Source organism: Drosophila subobscura, chromosome O (assembly GCF_008121235.1).
Source record: "Drosophila subobscura isolate 14011-0131.10 chromosome O, UCBerk_Dsub_1.0, whole genome shotgun sequence".
NCBI classification, from domain to species: Eukaryota; Metazoa; Arthropoda; class Insecta; order Diptera; family Drosophilidae; genus Drosophila; species Drosophila subobscura.
In genome coordinates, this window is record NC_048533.1 from 24,375,867 (window position 1) to 24,396,741 (window position 20,875).

The following is a 20,875-nucleotide window of genomic DNA, read 5'->3' on the forward strand; positions in this document are numbered from 1 at the left end:
TTTGATCTTCTGTTTAATATCACCAGCTAGTTAGGACTCTGAGCTTTCAAACTGTTATTTTACTCAAATTATCATTAAATTCTCCACAAGATTGGCTGGTTTTCATGACTTACCTTTATTGGATTGATTGCAAAATAAGGATAAAACTAAAAAGGTCAGCCAAAAAAAGTAGCATTAAAAGTTGCTGGCCAACCGATGGTATAGTATGGGCACTTGTCTAACCTATTTGTTATACTTAATATTAAAATTCCGTTACCAACTGCTTTTAAACATCAACAATGACTTTGTTTTAGACTGACATGCATTTAAAAATAAATATTGAAACTTTTATATATTTCTGTCAACCCTGCCCAAGGTAAATTTGCTTATAAGGTGCAAGGTGAATTTACTAACAAGGTGACGTCTTCTGTTTCGGTGACCAATTGTCGGCCTTTAATTAAATATATCGGGCCCATTTTTGTGCCTCATTTTACGTTGAACGCCTTGATTTGCATTCAATATATATTGATATCGACACACGACAGAATTCCGATTAATTTATTTTTGTCCCAGATTAAAATTTTTGGTCTGAACGAAAAGTAGTGTGACCAATACTGATACGGAAAAAAGCCTTGGTTACACGAAAAGACGCGCCATTTATAAACTTTTGAAAACAAAAAGTAATGAACGACAAATCTGAGGCAGTTGCCGCATTAATTAACATAAATATTTATTCGTAAAGCTGTCCACAGCCGGAGAAGGTGTTAATTCCTAAAGCTTTGCTTCAGTTCTTGGGTTACATCAATGGGAGATGAGATTTTTAGTTGTAGGACAGCAGCAGGCCCTTGGCCACCTCCTTAACCTTCTCCAAGCCAGTCAGCTCCTCGGCAATCTTCAGGGCAAAGTCGTAGGCGGTTCCAGGACCGCGACTAGTAATTAGATTTCCATCCTTCACCACACTCTTGTCATCCACATAGCTGCACAAAAGGAGTAACCATCTGCCATTAGTCACTGTTTTAGGATTAAGGATATGCACACCCACCAGTACTTGTCCACGAGTTGGTCCTTCATTGAGGGATACGAGGTGAGGGACTTGCCGGTGGCGATTCCATGCTTGGCCAGCACTGTGGGCGCGGCACAGATGGCGGCAATCAGTCCACCGCCAGATTCCTGGGCGCGCAGGAGATCCCCCACGGCTGCTGACTCTCCCATGGCATTGGAACCACCCAATCCACCTGGTAGCACGACCACATCAAATTTGTCGCCGGCCGCCTTGGCCAGAGATGTGTCCGGCACAATAACCACATCGCGGGAGCACTTCACCGGCTCCGAGTCTTTCAGCCCAGCCACAGTGACCTTGATCTGCCAACAGGGACATCGCAGGGGTGTTAAAACTGGCATTTTGCATGGCATTTGTGTGTACTCACCCCAGCACGACGCAGCACGTCTGCGGCAATGACAAACTCCATTTCTTCGGCGCCAGGAGCCAGGATAATCAGTGCAGTTTTGGACATGTTTACGAGTTTTGCAAAATTTCGCGAAAAAACGGAGGGAATCATACGAGCAGTGTGACCGCGGATCTGACACTCAAACATATACCGAAATATACCCTGAACAAAACTTCAAAGTATTGGCAATTTGTAGTCAAACGGTCAGGGAATTTGTTTGTTAAATTCTAAGGAAATATGCAGTCCTAACCCTCAGTAATTGACAGAAATATATCGAAAACAATGAAGAAGAGCACACTACGCAATTGTGAGTAGCCAGAACTAGTTCAGTGAATGTTGCCACAACATATTTCTCACAATATACATCGATAGACCAGGAACCTTGTGAACTAGTTCGTTCGCGTTTCACAGGAGAGGATTTCCCTGACCGTTTAGACACAGGAGAGGAATTCCCTGACCGTTTAGACACAGGAGAGGAGTTCCCTGGGAGAATTTCCAACACGGAGATTAAAGTCGCAGGTGTAATATGCCTTGCGTACCAAATTTTTGTGACGTATTTACCCGTTGTCGACACCTTAGTTTTTGGTACACATTTCGCACAGTGAAAGCTCCCTTGGTTTGTTAGGGGAATTTGAAAGCTCTTTTCCTTTGCTAAGGGAGTTTGAACAATTAATGTATTAATATTGGGCTATAGACAATATGCCGAGCCCTGGTCTGGAGGGAACTGTACAATCTATCTGTCCCAAAAGCGATAGTGAAAAGATCCACTAGTTTTAGCCTAGATCGGTGGTAAGAGTCTGTCAGAGTCCCTTTCAGAAAAACAATAGAATATCTCTATCGCTTTTGTTGTGCGCGCCATTTTTCAAATTTTTCAATGTTATCAGTAAATTACATGTCTCTTTTAATAATTTACATACATGTACATACTGTAGAGAAAGCTCCCTTGCTTCCAGAAGGGCGATTTTAATGAAAAATTCAAACACAAATTTGTAAAATATAAGGTATGCAAACCAATAAAAATTAGTATTTATGATGCGTCAAATTGATCCTTTAAACGGATTAAGCTATTGTTTCAGTGTTAAAAGTCTTTACAAGCTGGTAATATTAAATAGAACATCAAAATCGTGGAATGGCATTTAAGACTACGGTATATTTACGGTATATTTTGAAGATGCAATGGTATATTTTCGTATATTTACGAAGCCCTGACGGTATGTTTTATCGATAATTACGCGGTCACACTGGAACAACAACAGAAAGTGATTCGAGCAGCTAATTTTTATTAATTTTATTAAAAACGCGCACGGAAAATCGACAAAAACATGTCTGTGCGCAACGGTATAGAACTGGTGTTCGTCGGCAAGTGCCACCCATCGGGGGGGCAGTGAAGAGAAAGCCATTCAGCGATTTGTCAACAACCAAAAAAAAAATACTACTCTGTGCGCTCCGTTCCGTGTGTGTGGTGTTCCCCAATCGAAGAAAAAGGCGAGAACAAAGAGCCAAATAGCCAAAAATATAGAAGAAAAGTGGCAGGAAAGTGCTGGGAAAACTCGCAGCGTGAAGGTAAATCACGGTTGAGTTGGAAAATGCAACGTTTACATGGGAAACGTGTGCGCAATTTGTATATTTTCCCAAAAGCAACAAAAATGCAACAGTTCGATTGCGATAGTGTGCGTTAGTGTGACCGTGTGCGTGTGTGTATGCGTATTTCAAATTGTATGTCTCTCCCTCTTACCCCATCGTGGTCGTCGTTTGTGAGAATGTATATCTCTCGAAAAAAAGCTAAAGGAAAAACGCAGAAAATCTGTGGAAAAAGTGTTTAAAAACGAAATGCAAAAACTGCTGGGAAATGTATATGGGATAGGTTCCTGTGTGTGTTTGTGTGTGCGTGAGGACTGTTAAGCTGTGTGCCTGAGAGCGTGTGAGTGCACGTCACTGTTAACTTTTGCATGTGTGCAAGACTGCTGATCGAGTGCGATCTATCGTGTTTGTGTGTGTGTATTAGTGAGTGCATTTTGACTTGCAAAATGTTTGATTTGCCATAAAAATACCAACCGCTGAAACCCCTGCGCCCCTGGATCCAGTATTTACATATTTATCTCGCTCTCTCAACTATTTCGTGTATGTGTGTGTTATTAGAGTGCTAGTGTGGGAAAGAGACGAGATCATAGAAACAGAACAGGCCCCCTCCTGCCCAAAGTGTGTTTAATATGAGGTGGTGAATGTTCAGAGAACGTTCTCCCGCACATGCCTCCCCACTCGTTCGATCCCTATGTCCCCCTTCCCAGCTCAATCGGTATGTTGAAAACTATCATGAATAGTTCCTAAATAGTTAAGGAACAAAACCATTTAAGCGGTGCGTTACAAAAATTGTGCTCGCTGACGCAAGGTCAAAACTCTGCCAAGAACGCATGCACGCCCGCACGCAATTGAGTGTCTTGAACCTGCTGCACTTTTGAGAGCGGAGGAGGCTGCCCCTCTCCGTAGCACCGCCCCATGGCAGACAAATGTCAACTGCAACAAATTGCGGCAATAATTCAGGTGTCAAAAACCCGTCTCGTGGGCGTTCTGTGCGATTCACAATTGCAATTCTTTAAAAGAGAAGCAAAAAAACAGCAAAGAAAAACCATAATAAATCGTGAAAAACAAGAGCGAGAATTACTGTAACAACAACAAGAACAAGCGTAATTGGGGGGAATAAGAAAACGCAGACAAACAGCGAGAAGAGCAGAACAAGCAGAGGGGTACGGTACAGTGGTGACTGCCTAAAGGGAATCTGCAAGTGCTGAGTGATTCTGAAAGAATTTCCGCATAGAGTAAGAACAAATATTTGGGGAGCAGGAATGCTGAGAAACGATTGAGTTTGAGTCGGCGAAAAGGATAGAGGAGTTCACACTTAGCCACTCTCCTCTGTACCAGCAACAAAGTCTCTATCGGGCTGATGCAGCCCTGGGCAGGCAGGCAGGCAGCTGCGCCTCTGATTTACATACGAATACAACAACAACAAATGTCAAAAGAAATATGGAGACAAATCTACAACAAAGGCAATAGCAAAAGCAGGGTAAATGTGAATATGAGAGATGCAAAAATGTGGCACAAGTAACTGCATGCATGCTCTCTCCTCTTCACTCCGCACCACTCCCCTTCCCCTGCTTTGGATCACTTTGTAATTAGAGGCAGCGCCGCAGACGTTGACGTCTCTGCTGTGAGAAATGCGCTCAATGTCAAAGCGACAATAATTTCCCAGGCAGGGGATTTATGGAAGCGGAAAGGGGATCGCAACGAATCGAAACGGGCGAGGAGACTTGACAGTTGAAATGTAAATGTTGCAATTTGGTTAAAGCCAAGCCCCAAAAAAAGTCACAGTCGTCGAGCCAAAAAATGCTTGACCAGGCTTCCAGGCCCCCGCCGACTCACCTCCCCTCCCCCGTTACGTTACGTTCCGTTCCGAACGTGCAAAATGTTGTTGCTGTTGCTGCGGCGTCATCGTCAGCCGACGCTAAAAATTGTTGAGATTCCATTCACATTCCAGCATGCAATTCGTAGTGGATTATGGGAGTGTGTGTGTGTGTGAGTTTGCTGTTGTTGCTGCTGTTGCTCTGCCAGCGGCGGCAGCATGGAACAGGTGAGGGTTTGTAGCGAGGTTCGTTGTTTGTTGTTGCTGCTCTCAAAAGTAAATGAACGATAAAACAAGAAAGGAATGAAGGAAGATTTGGAGTTTGCTGTGACGTACCAGGGATACCCTTTGATTGCAAATTTACCATGGAAAATTTTGTAAAAAATACCAAAATGATCAGTTTTGGAAAAATATTCGTTCAAAGTTCTCTCGATCTGATCAAACTGCTCGTAACGCCTTCCTTCTAGGGTGTAAGAAAGAGAGCCCACATTTCCAGTTCGATCTGAGCATGTCCGTTCACGCGTCCGTCCATTCCACTGATCGTCTGAGGAGGGGGCTGGGTGGGCGGCCATTGATGACCAGCTCTGCAATGCCTTCCACCAACTTCCCACTTCCCTCTGGGCGACGCCACTGCCCTCCCATCTTAGTCGAGCGACAACAAAAACAACAGCAACGACGACGACGGCTGCAGCGACGACTACGACGACGACGAAAATGCAATTTAGCTCGTTTTTCTTGCTTGCTTCAATTCTTCCCCCCGTTCGCTCCTCTATGCTTCCTCCTCTTTTCCACACATTTTGAAACATGCTGCAGTCTCGTGTGTGTTTGTGTGAGAGTGCTTGAAAAAAGGGAAAACGAAACGAAAACACAGAGAGTACGAGAGAGAGAGAAGTGCACGCGTTGAGTGGAGCAACAGCAATAGCAGCAGCCGAGCCGCCTTCTGCCTCTCTCTCCCACTTCCCTTGTGGAATAAGTTGCCGTGGAATGCGCATTTTTGCAATAATAATCAGCAACTAATACTATTTTTATCTTCTGCCGTCGAGAGCTAGTAGGCACTGCGTTGCGGCAGGCGTCAACGTTGACGTCGCACACTTCTTCGTGGGGTGTGTGTGTGTGAGTGTGTATTTGAGTGTTTGCCCCCTGCAGCGTGTCTTCGATTGCTCAGTGGATAGCGCTCTCTGTGCAGATGCTTTAATACGCTAACAGAACACGAGAGAGAGAGAGAGAATAACAGTAGGGAATAATGATGGGGAGATTCCTTCCAAATATCAATTTGTATGGGAAATTCTCTGTTAAATTACACTCCCATTAAGAGATCACTCAGAGCTGTGTGTTCTCATCTACTTTCCTGATTAGCCATTGAAAATGTTCAATTCGAATAATTAATGTTAAATAAAGAATTCCGCTTAAGCGGCAGCTCTCTTTTATGTGGAGGAGGGACGCAATTAAACAATTAAAAATTCCCAAAGCGTCGTGTCGCTTAATAACCCATCAAAATCAAAATATCCCTCACAATGGCAATGGGAATGGGAATTGGCGGAGAGGCCAAGAGAGAGAGAGAGAGAACATGCGAGCTATTGTTAATTAGTTATCGGATATATACTATATGTTTTCGTAGATCCACTCCCACATGTTTATTTGCGCAAAAAATATTGTGGAATTCGTGGAATGTGAAAACAGCCCATGTTGGGTAGGTGGAACGCGATAGAGGGGCGTATAGGATGGGGCACCTCTAAGTACAGTGTACAGTGTACACCACCCCCAGGGTCGTTCGCTGTTGACATTCGCGGATATGGCGCGTGGAACCGAACAGAGGTGTTTACCCAACCAGATCTACAATCCACATACATTTTGTATCTATCTCTATCTGGTTGCTCCGCCGTGTTATCATCTATTGTATGGGCCGGCTACGGGTACGGGTACGGGTACACATTCCAGTGCAAAAATGAAAAAAGTAAACGAAGAATTCCACTTTTGTCAACAGAATAATTAAACTCATATTTTCTGTTCTTGTTTTTGCTTTTTTTATGTTGGCGAGGGGGCAATCAAAATGTTGTTTAAAGATCAAGCCAGCTAAATGTTGACAGATGTCTAAGGCCCGCTAAGATCAGTTAAGGAATGTCTACCGACAAATGGTTGTGGTATCCACATTTTTAGAGATTGTGGGGACCTCGTTTTTCTGAGGCAGACTTAATGATTTTATCCGAAATCGTCCCAATCGGAATCTGGAAAGGGTATTCATAGCCCTTGTATCGAATCATTCTTTCATATTTGTATCCTCATTTGCACTTGGCACAAATTCGGAATGTTGTTTTGTGTGTTTACGTAGTATCTTTCAGATTTATACATATATTGATGGCTATTTCATAGTCAGGTGCGCACGCCATTCCCCCTCTCTAAGCCATCCCCCCCCCCCTCTCTTCGGATAGTGTGAATTTAATGGTTCATCGTAAAAATGCTGTTGGTGCGGGGATTTTTTGTTGCTGTTTGTAGACCTATTCCCCGAAATTCGATTTCGTTTTTGAATTCGGGGATGACATAATGCCGCTACGCATAAATTATGTGCACGCGTCAGACTGTCCGCCCCCTCTCAGGTGATGCAGCTCGATCTCTCACTCTCTTTCTGCGAAACTGTTTCCAGGTGGCACTTCCTCTTGGTCTTTTCCCTCTTCCCTCCTCTTTTTGGGGTCATTAGGAACAATGAGTGTGGCTTTTCCGGCCCGGGGCATGGACTGCTGGCTTGGCTCTCTTGAGCTGTCTGCTTTGCTCTGACTCACGTCTCTGACATGTAAATTATGGGATTATGGTCCAAGGTATATGCAAAACGGAAGGAAAGGCATTTCGAGACAGTAAGGGGATGAACTTTATTCCTCAGATTAAACGTTTTTTAGTCCAACGAGAGTGAGTGCATGCGTAAGCGAGATAACTACATATATTCGTACGTTTGTATGAGCGAGACATCAGTCTGGCGTGTGTGTTCAGCGAATGACTTTGCTTTTTTGGGGCTGCTTTAAACGCGTCCAAAACGCGTCCTCGGCTATAGCGTGTGACAATTTTTGTTTGATCACAATTTTCACATCTCTGTTTTTGTTTTTTTCTCTGTCTATTTTCAGCCTTCACGTCGCCTGTTCTGTGTGTGAGTAGTTCGCGCGTGTGTGTGTGGGTCCGGCCGTCGATCAATTAAAATTCCACTGTGGCCGCAGACCGCTCAAGAATCAAATCGAATTAAACAAAAAATCAACTAATATTTTGGTATTCAAATATTCAAATCGTATTCGTATTCCCATTCATCGCCAGCCAGCGAGCGAGCGACTCTTTTTTGCGTTTGCATAAAATTTGAATTGTGATAAAAACCGAAATAAATCGAATACAAAATGTGAAGAAAAGAGGAATTATTTACATGCAAAATGAAGAAGTTTTTGTTGGAAATGCAAATGTGTAGAAGAAGTGCCTTTTGAACGGATCTGATCTGGACGGGGCGTGGAGTGGAGTTTTCTGTGCGTTTTTTTCGCGTCGCGAGTGATAAATAATACGATTTGAAACGCAAATAAAAGGGAATACGAGGAACGAGAGCGATAGCGAACGAAAGAAAAGGAATACCAAAAGTAAAAGATAAAGAAAGTAAAACAGTAATAGCAACGCTTCAGCGAGTCAAGAAACAACGAGAACTAGTACGCAAAACGGAGGACTATCGAGTGGGAGAACGTAAAAGTAACGTTAATTTCGCCCATAACCAGAGCAAAAGCTCCCGTTAAGCCCACCGAGAGAGCAAAGCGGGAGCAAATTAAAAGCAAAAAAAAAAAACACAAAAACAGCAAAAGCGACAACCGACAAGCGGGAGCAATGCAAAGATATTTATCTTTATTGAGATCAACAATCTCAAGATCAGCAGCAGCAACACCGACAATAAAGATAATAAAACATCATAAACCTTCGTATAAGCACGCCTAAGTAGTTCATTATACAGTCCCCACAATAGAAATGCAAATGCAGAAAAGTGCCTAAGAATAAACAGAAAAAAGAAGCAGCACCATCAAAAGCCACAAATGTTGATTAAATAATTTATTTATTTATATATTTACTCATACAATATTTTAGTAAAGTGAATCCCCAGAAAGGAGGGAAGGTAAAACATAAAAAAAATATTTATTTACATACAAAAATCTTTCCCCTGATGTGGGAGCGAGAGAAACGAGTGCCTTAGTGTTCGCGAGTGTGTGCGTGTCTGTGTGTGTGTGTGAGTGAGAGCTGAGTAGAGCAGAGTATTTTGTGATATGAGTGGAAAATACCGCAGAGAGAAGACGCAGCAGCAGCAGCAGCATCAGCAGAATGCATCCAGCGGGGGAGAAAAGGGGCGGTCGCCCCAATGATAAATACACAGCGGAAGCCCTCGAGAGCATCAAGCAGGATCTAACACGATTCGAAGTACAAAATAATCAAAGAAATAATCAGGTAAGTTGTCTTCCATTCTAAATATCACTGAAAATAGTTGCGATGGTTAAGATATGTAGTTTCTGAGAAAGCATCGAGATCAATTTTGGTTACTCTTCAAGACAACTTTTGCAGAAGCTTTCCTAAGAAAATTACCCCAATTTTAATTTCTTATCAACAAAATGCATTCCAATGAATTTCCACAGCTGTGACTCATCACAGGAATCTCTCAACTCGTGTCTGTAAAAACATTCAACCATCAACCGTTTAGCCTGAGCTGAATGCCAGCCACTCCACTCGGGGATCATCTTGGATTAAAGTCCACTCATTCCCCATTCGATTCCCCCGCCTTATGCCAGCCTCAGATTTTGTTCACTCGAGTCGAAGTTATGCCATTAACAATGCTTATCAAAACATTTTATAGCCTCCGCCCAACAAATGATGCTCTAAGAAAGACACAAAAGAAAAAATCACGACAACTAATAAAAAACTAACAAGTAGACGATAAAATGCAAGCCACAAACAGAATCCGAGAGCAAACAACAATAGAATAGAGATGATGTGGGTGGAATTTCAATGGAATTTTTGGATTTGGATGCTCTTTGGAGTACAGAAGCGATACGGAATGGAAAGAGGAGAATAAATATGACTACTGTGGTCCCCTTCATTTGAAGCATTTTTGAGTATTTGCCCTTAAGAATGGCTGGGGGTAAAATTAAAAAAGATATTCCTGCCTATATCTATCTATATCATTGATCTATCGAAAATATCTTAAATTTCTATCCCTTATATCTGTCACAAAACAAATTTTCTGATTGATCTTTTAACCGAACGTCCATGAAAACTGTATGATCTAGCGATCGCATCAAGTATATTTCATTCTATGGGCAGTTTTTGAACCACAGATCTAGACAGACAGAGAGGCGGCCAAGAGGCCATGAGATTATTATACCTTATAGATGATGCCTCATTCATGGGGACTAAGAATATATGTATATTCATATGCAGTCTTTCAGCTGAAATACCCATTTGAAATAGATGGAAAATTCACTGGAAACTGGCACGAGCCATAGATTTTTCACCTGCTACAACAAGGTCAGGAGAAGGAGGTGGGTGGCAGGAGGAGGAGTTGGCCACAGAAAAAGAGAGAGAGGGAGAGCCACGAATAAGCTAAAATTAAACGAAAAGCAGAGCAGAGAGAGAGAGAGAGAGAAATGGGAATGAAATTAATGAACTGACAAACGAAATGCAATTGACCTTCTGCCTTCTGTGAGAGAGTGAGTGAGTGGGTGGTTGGATGGTTGGGTTGGTGCTGGCATCGATTGCTGCCAGACAGAGTGGTGTCCAACATGCGAGAAGGAAAGAGATAGAGAGAGCGCGTGTGTGTGTGCGTACACGCGATCGCCCTGGATTCCATCCATTGACGTCACACCGAAAATTATCCAACAAAAAAGCGAGCCAACAAAGATTGGAACAGAGCAGAAACTGATCGAATTGGATCAGAACTGAAGCAGCGATCGCTGGGGGATAGCTGGACGAGTGGTTTTTCTATTCATTTCAATGAAAATGCAGAGCGAAAAGTAGAGGGAGGTCGGAGAGGATGACTAATGAACGGAATGATAACTCACGACCCGTTGTAAATTTCAGCACCATCTCTACAATTAGCCAAACAACTTGCAATAATCATTTATTAACTGTTTGGCTTGAACATTTCTCTCTCTCTTTCGGTGTCCCCATACTTCGTTCAGTGCCTTGCAACAGATACAGTGCATATCAGGAGTGTAAGATGATCGTTGAAGATGTTTCTTCAATGCCGATACATAAATCAAATGTGTTCATTCGCTTATGGGAAATGAGTACAGAGAATCAGCTTATTTCGATGAATGTGCCCTTGTGGAACGTTATTCATAGTTTTCTGAAACTTTTCAGTATTTTGCTTCATTTGAAACGTGTAACCCAATGGAAGACTTATTTCACTTACATTCTCAAGTCGTTTTCGAATCGATTTCCTTACTTATAAATCGATTTATCATCCTTAATTGTTTTGGGAAGTGTATTTGATTCACTTTTGAAGCGTTAATTGATGCCCTTTTGATGATTCAACATCCACGGAATTCACATTCCATCAAAGACATTCATTTTTATCATATGTTATTCGATGAAAAACCTAATGAATGCCTCATTCCGATTAGTAATACTCTCACTTATGGGAAAACTTTATATATTGGATATGGAAAATGGTCTATAACTGATAACTAAGTCAATTTGTTTGGCTTTTGGCCATTAACATCGTCATCGGGCTCGTCACTTCACTTCCATTAGAAGATATCGATCGCTGGAATTCCTAAATATTTGAAACGGGCTGTAAAGGCAGACGGCAGAGGATCCTCTGAGAGGGAGCATAGAGAGCCAGAGAGGAGGACATCATAAAAATTCTTAAATATTATCTGACGGGTCATCAATTTACAATTTTACGATCCACCACTTGCTGCCAGCTACTGTTTGCTGCGACTGTAAATTATCGCTGGAGTCCGGTCTCGACTCTGGCTCCAACTTCGACTCTGAGGATCAGCCTGCCCCCCTCCAAAAGCATTCCACAGACAGAGAGGAAGAGCCAGAGGCGGAGGAGTTGCAGAAGCAGAAGCATAAGGAGATTTCTCTTAATCCAAGCGTTTGGGCGGTGCTCAGGTTTTTGGCCATAAAAAATATGTTTGCCGGGGATGGGGGATATGTGGATGTTGGCTAATTGTTATGACTTGGCCAGTTTTGGACAGGCCACAATTTAATGCTGCAATTGCCTGGCATTGGCCATGGTCACAGTCTCTTCTCTGGCTTTAGTTTTTGGCCAACTTTCGCCCGATGTCTGACTGCTGACTGCTGCCTACACGCCTCTGCATTTGCTGCCTGCCTGCCTGCCTTGTGCCTGCTGCCTCTGGCGGCACAATGGACTGGCTAATTGGTCATGCTGAGCGGCTAAATACCAGAAAGCCATAATCTGCTCATATATAGGCATCCCCCCTTGCCGCAGAGGAGCCATAGCTGTGGGGGCAGGGCGTATGTCAAAGCGATAAACGATTTAACGATAAATAAATACGGAATTTATGCAACTCCGCCACCCGATCACCGATCAACACTTTTCAGCGACCATGTTCCACCGCCCACGCAAACGTTTGTTGGGAAATTGGGTGACGGAGAGTGGGGGGGAGCCACAGCCATGTCTTGAGGACCGTCGCAGACATTCTGGCCGTGCTATAAATATCTGAACATCGATAATGGTCAACCCAGGCACTTGGAGAAAAATATTTCACTGCAATTTGTGTGGATAAAAATGCAGATGAATCTGAGAATTTTTCTGTGGAATAATTTCATTATTTCTGGATGGATTCTAATGTTGAGATTTGCTTTAGGTGGATTTTCTGAGTCTCAGTAACTTTCTAACTATGGTGGAATTCCAAGAAGACATCTCTGTTAGGGAAACTGATGGTCAAATTATATTTCGTGGCAGCTTTAAAAGCGATCACAAAATTTCTTCAAGTGTACCACGTCCGAGCCGCGTTGCGGCAGAAGTATGCTCAGAAATTAATTAAAATAACAAATGCTGATAATAAATAAAAAATCAAACGCAAAAAAGGCAGCAAAATAAACAAGAGGCAAACGCCAACGCAGTGTGGCAGTCATCGGGGGCACGCAGCCATTACAATAAAAATTAAAATAATCCATAAATAAATTAGTAAACAATGTGGAGAAAATGCGAGGGGTGCAGTGCGGGGCAGGGAACCGGCGTTTGACAAATGCCGATCTGCCGGGTCTGTCTGTCGATCGCCATTCGACACCCACCCCACATGTATGATCGGTGGTGACTCTTATTTGGTCCGGTTATGGCCCGCCGGCGTACACATGTAATCCCAATTTTAGATTTGGTGCGAATTTATCCATCTATTTATATAAGGCAGTGTGTGCGGCCAACAGTGAGTCGGTAAATTATGCGATCGGATGGGGAATCATTTACCAAGAATAATGTGGAATAAATATTCATAGAATGAAGGATAGTTGGAATATTTTCAACTTCTATATATCGAAACGTGTTCACTGTATTAGGAACAGTAATCGAAAGCCGGGTGTTCAAAGAGCCAAATGCCACACATCCACACACTTCTCAACGCCACTGTGTCTGCTGTCTTTGAATCTTTTATGGGTGGGACACGGACCCGACGGACACATTTCACATTTTCGAGCCAAAATGGAATTCCTTGGGGTGCAATTTTCGACTAATTTGCGCGATATTCGTGCGAAAAATTTGTTGAACCTGTCGTTAGGTTTGCTTTCTTCTGCTTTCTTGCTTCTCCTTTCATTATTTCTGTGGCTGGGCTGTGTGCTTTTGGCTATTTTCTAAGGAATTTTCACCTAAATATACGAATACTATGCTCTCAACCGACAAACATATATCAGGCGAAGCAATCGCCGAAAAAAGAATGTATTCTAGTATCTGTGTGGTGTGTGTTCTGCCTCTAATAATAACAAAAGACAAACAGACAAACGCATACACTCACATGGAATACAAACACAAACAAACAGACAGAATGTTTGGACTGATGGATATGCCCCCATTCCTTCCCTCTAGTGCCTTTATGGTTTGGTTATGGTAAGATCTGGTCCGATCAGTGCGAGATATTGCCAGTATTCACCCCATATTGAAGATAATTTTACTGTAGACACTCAATAGTGGGGATAATACTTCCCTATGCATTTTGTTCGATATTTTACTACTGATAGTTCCGTTGTCTATTTGCATGTTGCATTTCGCACAATTTTTCCACTGCTTTTCCTGTCGTTAGTTCCTTTTAGCAAGTGCTCACCGTGGGTACATTTTACACAAATAATTGCCCCTTGCCAAGAATTTCGAATTTTGATGTATTTTGTTGGCGTTTGTTCGAATGTTTTTGAGAAATACCAAGCCTAATTCTGTACTCTCTCTCGTAACACTCCCTACCCCCTGCCATTTCAATATAGTTCTTCGATCTGCAACATATAATGGATATCGAATACCTTCTGTCAGGTTCAAAGAAACAATTCGGTCAAGGCTGCATCATCCGCATCTTTTGTGGGGTGGAGGGAGTGATGGAAGGGTGTTCCGTTTTGTGTAATCTGTAAATTCCTTTGACCTTGCCCACCCGTTAATCGCTTGGCCAATTGTAAGCAATCGCCAGTACCGCAAAGAAGGCGCTTAAGTGGATTAACGAAAGTGTTGGACAAGTCCCGAGCCCCCTCGAAAGGCAAAATCCAATTTATTTTATTTGAGAATTTAGCGGAATGCAAATTTCGCGTGGGCGACACTTTTCGTCTCTCCTCAAAGTACTTTTGTTGATGCCTGCCTGCATTTGTTGATTTAGTGTGCCCATTGGCTTTTGCTAATTTGCAGTAAATTGGCTTGCTTGAAAGACGCTAAAGAGAGCAGAACAGCGAGAGAATGGGGTGAGAGTGAGAAACAGACAGAAAGTCTGCTGGGGGTCTTCTTATTCTTTATTGGGTTTCGCGTCCTTGGTTTTAATTTTAAGCAAATGTAACGCAAGAGACGAAAATTCATGTGAAGTGGAGGGTGCAAAGGCATGCAATTATTATACTCTTTCTATAATTAGAGATGATGATTAGAAAAGTGAGAGACATGCACTCGAAATAGTCGATATAATTCCCCACTTAGGGTATCCAAAAGCCGACTCCCCATCCTCATGCCATCCACATTCGTCAGGCAGCAGTCACTGAAATTTGAAAAGGGGAAGCGAGTGGGGGGGAAGCGAGGTAAAGTCATAAAATCGAGGATCAGTCACAAAAGGGCAAAAGCAGATTGAAGAAGAACAAGAAGAGGCATCAAAAGAACGCGTAAAACTGGTAGCAGCAGAGCGACAGTGGCAGCGACAACAACAGCAACGCATGTGAAGGAAACAAGAACAAGGCGACACACACACACAAGCTCGCACGCATACACAATCAATGCCGAAGGTTGCCCTTGCCTTGCATCTCGCTCTGACGTTCGTTTGGGCTTCCACTTGGCGCATCTGGCAGCCGCAGCCGGCGATTGCTCTTCTTCTTCTTTGCTCTGATCTTTTTCCTGCCTCCTTTCGTTTCGTTCTTCGTTCGCTCTCACTCTCTCTCTCACTGTGTGCGCCGCCTGACTTTTAGGAATTTCTCGACGATGGCAAGAATTTGATTTCATTGCTTTTTTGGTCGCTTCGCGCTGGTGTTTCTTCAGCCTTTTGTTTTAGGCGCTGCTTCTTTGCTTATTCCTTTTGCTTTTGCCTTTGATTTGGTTTTGTTTTGTATGCGTCTCTCTTTTGTTTAGTTTTTGATATTCACACACACACTCACACCGAACCAATGCGCATGCATACGCATACATGTCGGGAAGGTGCAGGAATGTTGATCAGGCAGAGGCGTAGCCCACTAAAGATGATGGGGGATGGGTGGAATCAGACATGGATGGGGGATAAATAAATGCATTTGTAGTGAATATTTTGAATTTGAATGACTGAATTTAAACTTATGTATGTATTCTAACAACCTCTTTCCTTGTCTTTGCAGAATTACACAGCTCTGCGATACACAGCCACCAATGGACGCAATGATGCACTTACTCCGGACTATCATCATGTCAAGCCGCCCATGGAGCCACCTCCGTCGGCGTCCCCATCGCCGGATGTGGCCATCCCCCCGCCGCCCACCATCGTAGGCGGCCAGTCCGTTGTGGGCGTCGGCGTGGGTGTGGGCGTGGCCCTGCAGACGAATGGACACGTGCCAAAGATGATGAACCCCCTGATCCCCACGAAGCTGATCCGCAAGGCGAGCATAGAGCGGGACACCCCGAGCCACTATCTGCGCTGTAGTCCGGCCCTGGACTCGGGCGCTGGCAGTTCCCGCTCCGACAGCCCGCACTCCCACTCGCACCAGGGCCTCGGCGGAGGAGGAGGCGGCGGTGGGGGTGGCAGCCGGGCCAGCACTACTGGTCCGTATTCCCCGTCACCCAGCAGCTTCAGCGATGCTGCTCCTCCGGCGCCGCCACCACGGAATCCGACGGCCTCCAGCTCGGCCACGCCCCCGCCGCCACCGCCTACGAATCAGGCGTACGTGAAGCGAAGGTCGCCGGCTCTGAACCGCCCACCGGCGATAGCACCACCGCCAGGAGCGCCTGGGACACGTGGCACCTCGCCGGTCATACCGCAGAACGGGCTGAAGACGCAGCAGCAGCTCTCGCAGCAGATGAAGGCGCTCAACATGTACCCTGGCGGAGGCAATGGCGCTGCGGTGGAACCCCCGCCGCCGTACCTCATCAACACGGTGGTCGTGACCAGCAGTCAGCCCCCGCCGCCGCCCAGCTACACGGCCTCGATGCAGTCCCGCCAGTCGCCGACGCAGTCGCAGCAGTCGGATTACCGCAAGTCTCCCAGCAGCGGCATCTACTCGGCCACATCGGCGGGATCGCCCAGTCCAATCACTGTGAGCAACAGCAGCGGCATCCTGCCTCCCCCGCCAGTCTCCGCGGGATCCGTGGGCCTGGCCAAGCCCCAGCCGAGGGCGTACCAAGCGCGCACCCAGCAGCCCATCATCATGCAGAGCGTGAAGAGCACGCAGGTGCAGAAGCCGGTGCTCCAGACGGCAGTGGCGCCCCAGTCGCCCGTCAGTGCCTCCGCCAGCAACAGTCCGGTCCACGTCATGACCGCACCGCCATCCTATCCTCAAAAGTCGCCGGCGGTTGTGCAGCAGCAGCAGGCAGCGGCAGCAGCCGCTCATCAGCACTCGCCGCTTCTGGTGATCCCGAGCACGGGGTCCGTGGTGGTTGGATCGTCTGCCGTGAAGCCACCCACGCCCACAACGCCGCCACTGATGGGATCCGCTCTTAACGGATCGGTGATTGTGAAGCCCGCCTGCATGGAGCCACCCTCCTATGCCAAGAGCATGCAGGCCAAGGCTGCCATTGTGCATCCGCAGCAGGTCCAGGTGCAACAGCAGCAGCAGCAACAACAACAGCAGCAACAGCAGCAGCTTCAGACGCTGAGAGCACTCCAGGCGCAGGCGCAAGCTCAGGCACAGGTAAGGCTATCGATATTTATCGAGATGTTTGATCAATTATCGAGATTTCATACTAAACTTTATGTTCCCTCAGGCGCAAGCGCAGGCACAACAGCAGCAACAGCAACAACAGCAGCAGCAACAGCAGAAGGCGAGCAATGGCAATGCTGGCAGACAGCTGCCACCCCCACCACCCTACCAGAGTAGCAACAACAACAACAACGACAGTAAACCCGCCAGCAATAACAACAACATTCAGATAACAAACAGCAACCTTGCCACCACGCCACCAATACCACCCGCCAAGTACAGCGGAGCGGGAGCAAACAGTTCGGGTGGCAGCAATGGATCCGCATCGACAGCATCCTCTTCGGGAGCCAAGGCCGCGGCTGCTGCCTGCAAGAAGATCAAGCATGCATCGCCGATACCCGAACGGAAGATCTCCAAGGAGAAGGAGGAGGAGCGGAAGGAGGGTCGCATGCGGCAGTACTCGCCGCAGGCATTCAAGTTCTTCATGGAGCAGCACATCGAGAACGTGATTAAGTCGTACCGCCAGCGCACCTACCGCAAGAACCAGCTGGAGAAGGAGATGCTGAAGGTGGGGCTACCGGACGAGACGCAGATCGAGATGCGGAAGATGCTCAACCAGAAGGAGAGCAACTACATCCGCCTCAAGCGGGCCAAGATGGATAAGAGCATGTTCGTGAAGATCAAGCCCATCGGCGTGGGTGCCTTTGGGGAGGTGACGCTCGTCCGCAAGATCGACACTTCCAATCATCTGTACGCCATGAAGACGCTACGCAAGGCCGATGTCCTCAAGCGCAACCAAGTCGCGCATGTGAAGGCCGAACGTGATATCTTGGCCGAGGCCGACAACAATTGGGTCGTGAAGCTCTACTATAGTTTTCAGGATAAGGATAATTTATACTTTGTGATGGATTACATACCCGGTAAGCCAACCATATTACCTCTTATGCATGTTTACCTATTGCTAATTTGTCGTGTGTTTTATTTAGGTGGCGATCTGATGTCGCTGCTGATCAAGTTGGGCATCTTCGAGGAGGAACTGGCCCGCTTCTACATTGCGGAAGTCACCTGCGCCGTGGACAGTGTACACAAAATGGGCTTCATTCACAGGTAAGCTATTACGAGCTCTAATCTCTGAATATTACTTATGTATTCCCCTGTTCACCTGCTTGCAGAGACATCAAACCTGACAACATACTCATCGACAGTGTCGGACACATAAAACTCACCGACTTTGGCCTATGCACGGGTTTCCGATGGACGCATAACTCAAAGTACTATCAGGAGAATGGTAAGGGAATGCATAACACAGCAAAAAGCGCTCTTATAATCCTCTCCACCCCTCATAGGCAATCACTCGCGCCAGGACTCGATGGAACCTTGGGAGGACTTCTCGGAGAATGGACCCAAACCCACTGTGCTGGAGCGGTAATTCTATGCCTATGAATACCCACTTGATTAGTCCTAAATCTTCGTATCTCTGTGATCCCTTAGGCGGCGAATGCGCGATCACCAAAGAGTTTTGGCCCACTCGCTGGTGGGAACACCAAACTACATAGCGCCCGAGGTGCTGGAGCGAAGCGGCTACACGCAGCTGTGCGACTATTGGAGCGTCGGAGTGATTCTCTACGAGATGCTGGTGGGACAGCCGCCCTTCCTGGCCAACACTCCACTGGAAACGCAACAGAAGGTGGAACAAACGATTGAGTTATCACTGAGAGATGGGTTTATCTAACGATTTTGTTTTGTTATGCAGGTTATAAACTGGGAGAAAACGTTGCACATACCGCCGCAGGCAGAGCTGTCGCGAGAGGCCACCGATCTGATTCGTCGTCTCTGTGCATCGGCGGACAAGCGGCTGGGCAAGAGCGTGGATGAGGTGAAAAGCCATGAATTCTTCAAGGGTATCGATTTTGCGGACATGCGGAAGCAGAAAGCTCCTTTTATACCGGAGATCAAGCATCCCACGGACACGTCGAACTTCGATCCGGTCGATCCCGACAAGCTGCGTTCCAACGACTCAAACATGAGCAGCGGCGACGACATCGAGCTGAACGACAGGCAATTCCATGGATTTTTCGAATTTACCTTTAGGAGATTCTTCGATGACAAACAGCAGCCGGATATGACGGACGACCAGGGACCGGTCTACGTCTGAATCCCGAACCCCGGAGCCACCACCATCCCCCAATCAATTGTTAGTCAAATAGTCACAAAGGCGAGTCCGCTGTGTGACGAACAGCCCACAGGAGAATGAAACTATATAGATTATATAACTTATAGGAGAAAGTAGAAGGAGAGAAGAGAGGGAACTACACATATAAATACAAATATATCATATGCTTGAGTGCATGAACTGAATAAATTTAAAGAGAAAACTAAAAAAGAAACGAGAGGGAAAGCGAGAACGAGTCATAACTTTGGAAAATAATTTCTAAACCACAGATATCTGTATATATCTACGTTCTGCAGTCTATTAAGCGTGCAAAGAACCTGAAAGATTCGGACCAATTTCTGGTGCTCAAAGCTAAAAAATGAAACAAGAATGCCTTAAAACGAGAACTCTATCCTCTATATACATATACACTGAGCGAAGCGAATTTACCTAAGCCCAAATCCACTCTACAACCCAAAACCAGGGGACCAGGCGACCAATCGATGGATGGCAACTAATTCAGCAGGCTGGTTAGTCCAGGCCATCACCCACCCAAGCACAGATTCAGATTCAGAATCGACACGGAACATCATCGATTGGCGACCACATAAGTTGAGCGATAGCGATATAAGCGGGTCTTATAAGCCTAATCTAATCTAACAGAACCACTCTGCGCTATTCTATCTACGAACCCACGCCCATCTCTGTCACTGCTCATTATTGAAATGTCTTCAAACTTGTGTCCAGCATCTACAAGAAACCCTACAAAAACCAGAACAAACTAAGAGATACCTACATATATCTATATCTATATATATTATATATTTACTATATCTATAGCAATGTTAGACCCACTTGTTGAATGCCAAATCAAATTGTTTAAATGAAAGAATGAAAGTAGAGGAAGCAGAAGGAGAATTCAACACAAAAACGAGGAACGAGAAAGAATGGAGGAGTAGGAGGACTTATTGTAATATTGTAAAGCAAACCTACATTTTAATCCTTATACATAGTTACACCTTATATATAGTCTATACGCAATACATTTTTATTTATGCTAAAGTTGTGTACCGTCTAAGATGTTTTTTAGTTTATAGAAGAACCAACCGCCTAACCATAATCTAGTTTAATTCCTAACACATAAGGCGCGAGAGTACATCAGTTTTTTTTTGTTTGTCGTTTATTTTAGGCGCTGGATCAAAACGCCTGAAATGTGTAAACGTGTTTCGTTTTCCCCATTCAAATTAGCCTCAGTTTGTATGTGCGTGTGTTTTTTTTATATGAATATCTTCTATATAGTTTGTATTTTATCTATCTAATTATGTATGAATATGTGTAGTATATAAATATTAAATGTGAGATGAGAACTCGAGCTAA

At 45.0% G+C, this 20,875-nt stretch overlaps 2 protein-coding genes across 3 annotated transcripts; one reads left to right on the top strand and one right to left on the bottom strand.

Annotated features, from left to right (window-relative positions):
* Positions 1–680: 680 nt before the first annotated feature.
* Positions 681–1,563, bottom strand: LOC117896371 (protein dj-1beta). The gene is made up of 3 exons (XM_034804646.1): positions 1,407–1,563; positions 1,022–1,341; positions 681–956 (listed from the first exon to the last, which is right to left on the bottom strand). Exons 1-3 carry the CDS (start codon positions 1,536–1,538, stop codon positions 800–802), a joined length of 609 nt encoding a protein of 202 aa, XP_034660537.1. The 5' UTR covers positions 1,539–1,563; the 3' UTR covers positions 681–799.
* Positions 1,564–2,664: 1,101 nt separating this feature from the next.
* LOC117896168 (serine/threonine-protein kinase Warts) lies at positions 2,665–20,295 on the top strand. Of its 2 annotated transcripts, none has more exons than XM_034804249.1 (9): positions 2,665–2,990; positions 7,938–9,276; positions 15,832–17,338; positions 17,406–18,266; positions 18,333–18,453; positions 18,519–18,634; positions 18,693–18,771; positions 18,838–19,033; positions 19,100–20,295. In XM_034804249.1, exons 2-9 carry the CDS (start codon positions 9,154–9,156, stop codon positions 19,499–19,501), a joined length of 3,405 nt encoding a protein of 1,134 aa, XP_034660140.1. In that variant the 5' UTR covers positions 2,665–2,990; positions 7,938–9,153; the 3' UTR covers positions 19,502–20,295. The 2 variants fall into 2 exon arrangements, with proteins under 2 accessions (XP_034660140.1, XP_034660141.1); XM_034804250.1 differs by having other exon boundaries at positions 15,832–17,337; positions 17,411–18,266.
* Positions 20,296–20,875: the final 580 nt, after the last annotated feature.

Excerpts from the sequence above, each read along its gene's own strand:
- LOC117896371 (XM_034804646.1), bottom strand. The coding sequence starts at position 1,538 with ATGATTCCCTCCGTTTTTTCGCGAAATTTTGCAAAACTCGTAAACATG. Across the intron at positions 1,342-1,406 it reads ACGTGCTGCGTCGTGCTGGG|ATCAAGGTCACTGTGGCTGG; the intron begins GTGAGTACACAC and ends CCCTGTTGGCAG. Across the intron at positions 957-1,021 it reads CAACTCGTGGACAAGTACTG|CTATGTGGATGACAAGAGTG; the intron begins GTGGGTGTGCAT and ends CCTTTTGTGCAG.
- LOC117896168 (XM_034804249.1), top strand. The coding sequence starts at position 9,154 with ATGCATCCAGCGGGGGAGAAAAGGGGCGGTCGCCCCAATGATAAATAC. Across the intron at positions 18,267-18,332 it reads TGTGATGGATTACATACCCG|GTGGCGATCTGATGTCGCTG; the intron begins GTAAGCCAACCA and ends TGTTTTATTTAG. Across the intron at positions 18,635-18,692 it reads AAAGTACTATCAGGAGAATG|GCAATCACTCGCGCCAGGAC; the intron begins GTAAGGGAATGC and ends CACCCCTCATAG.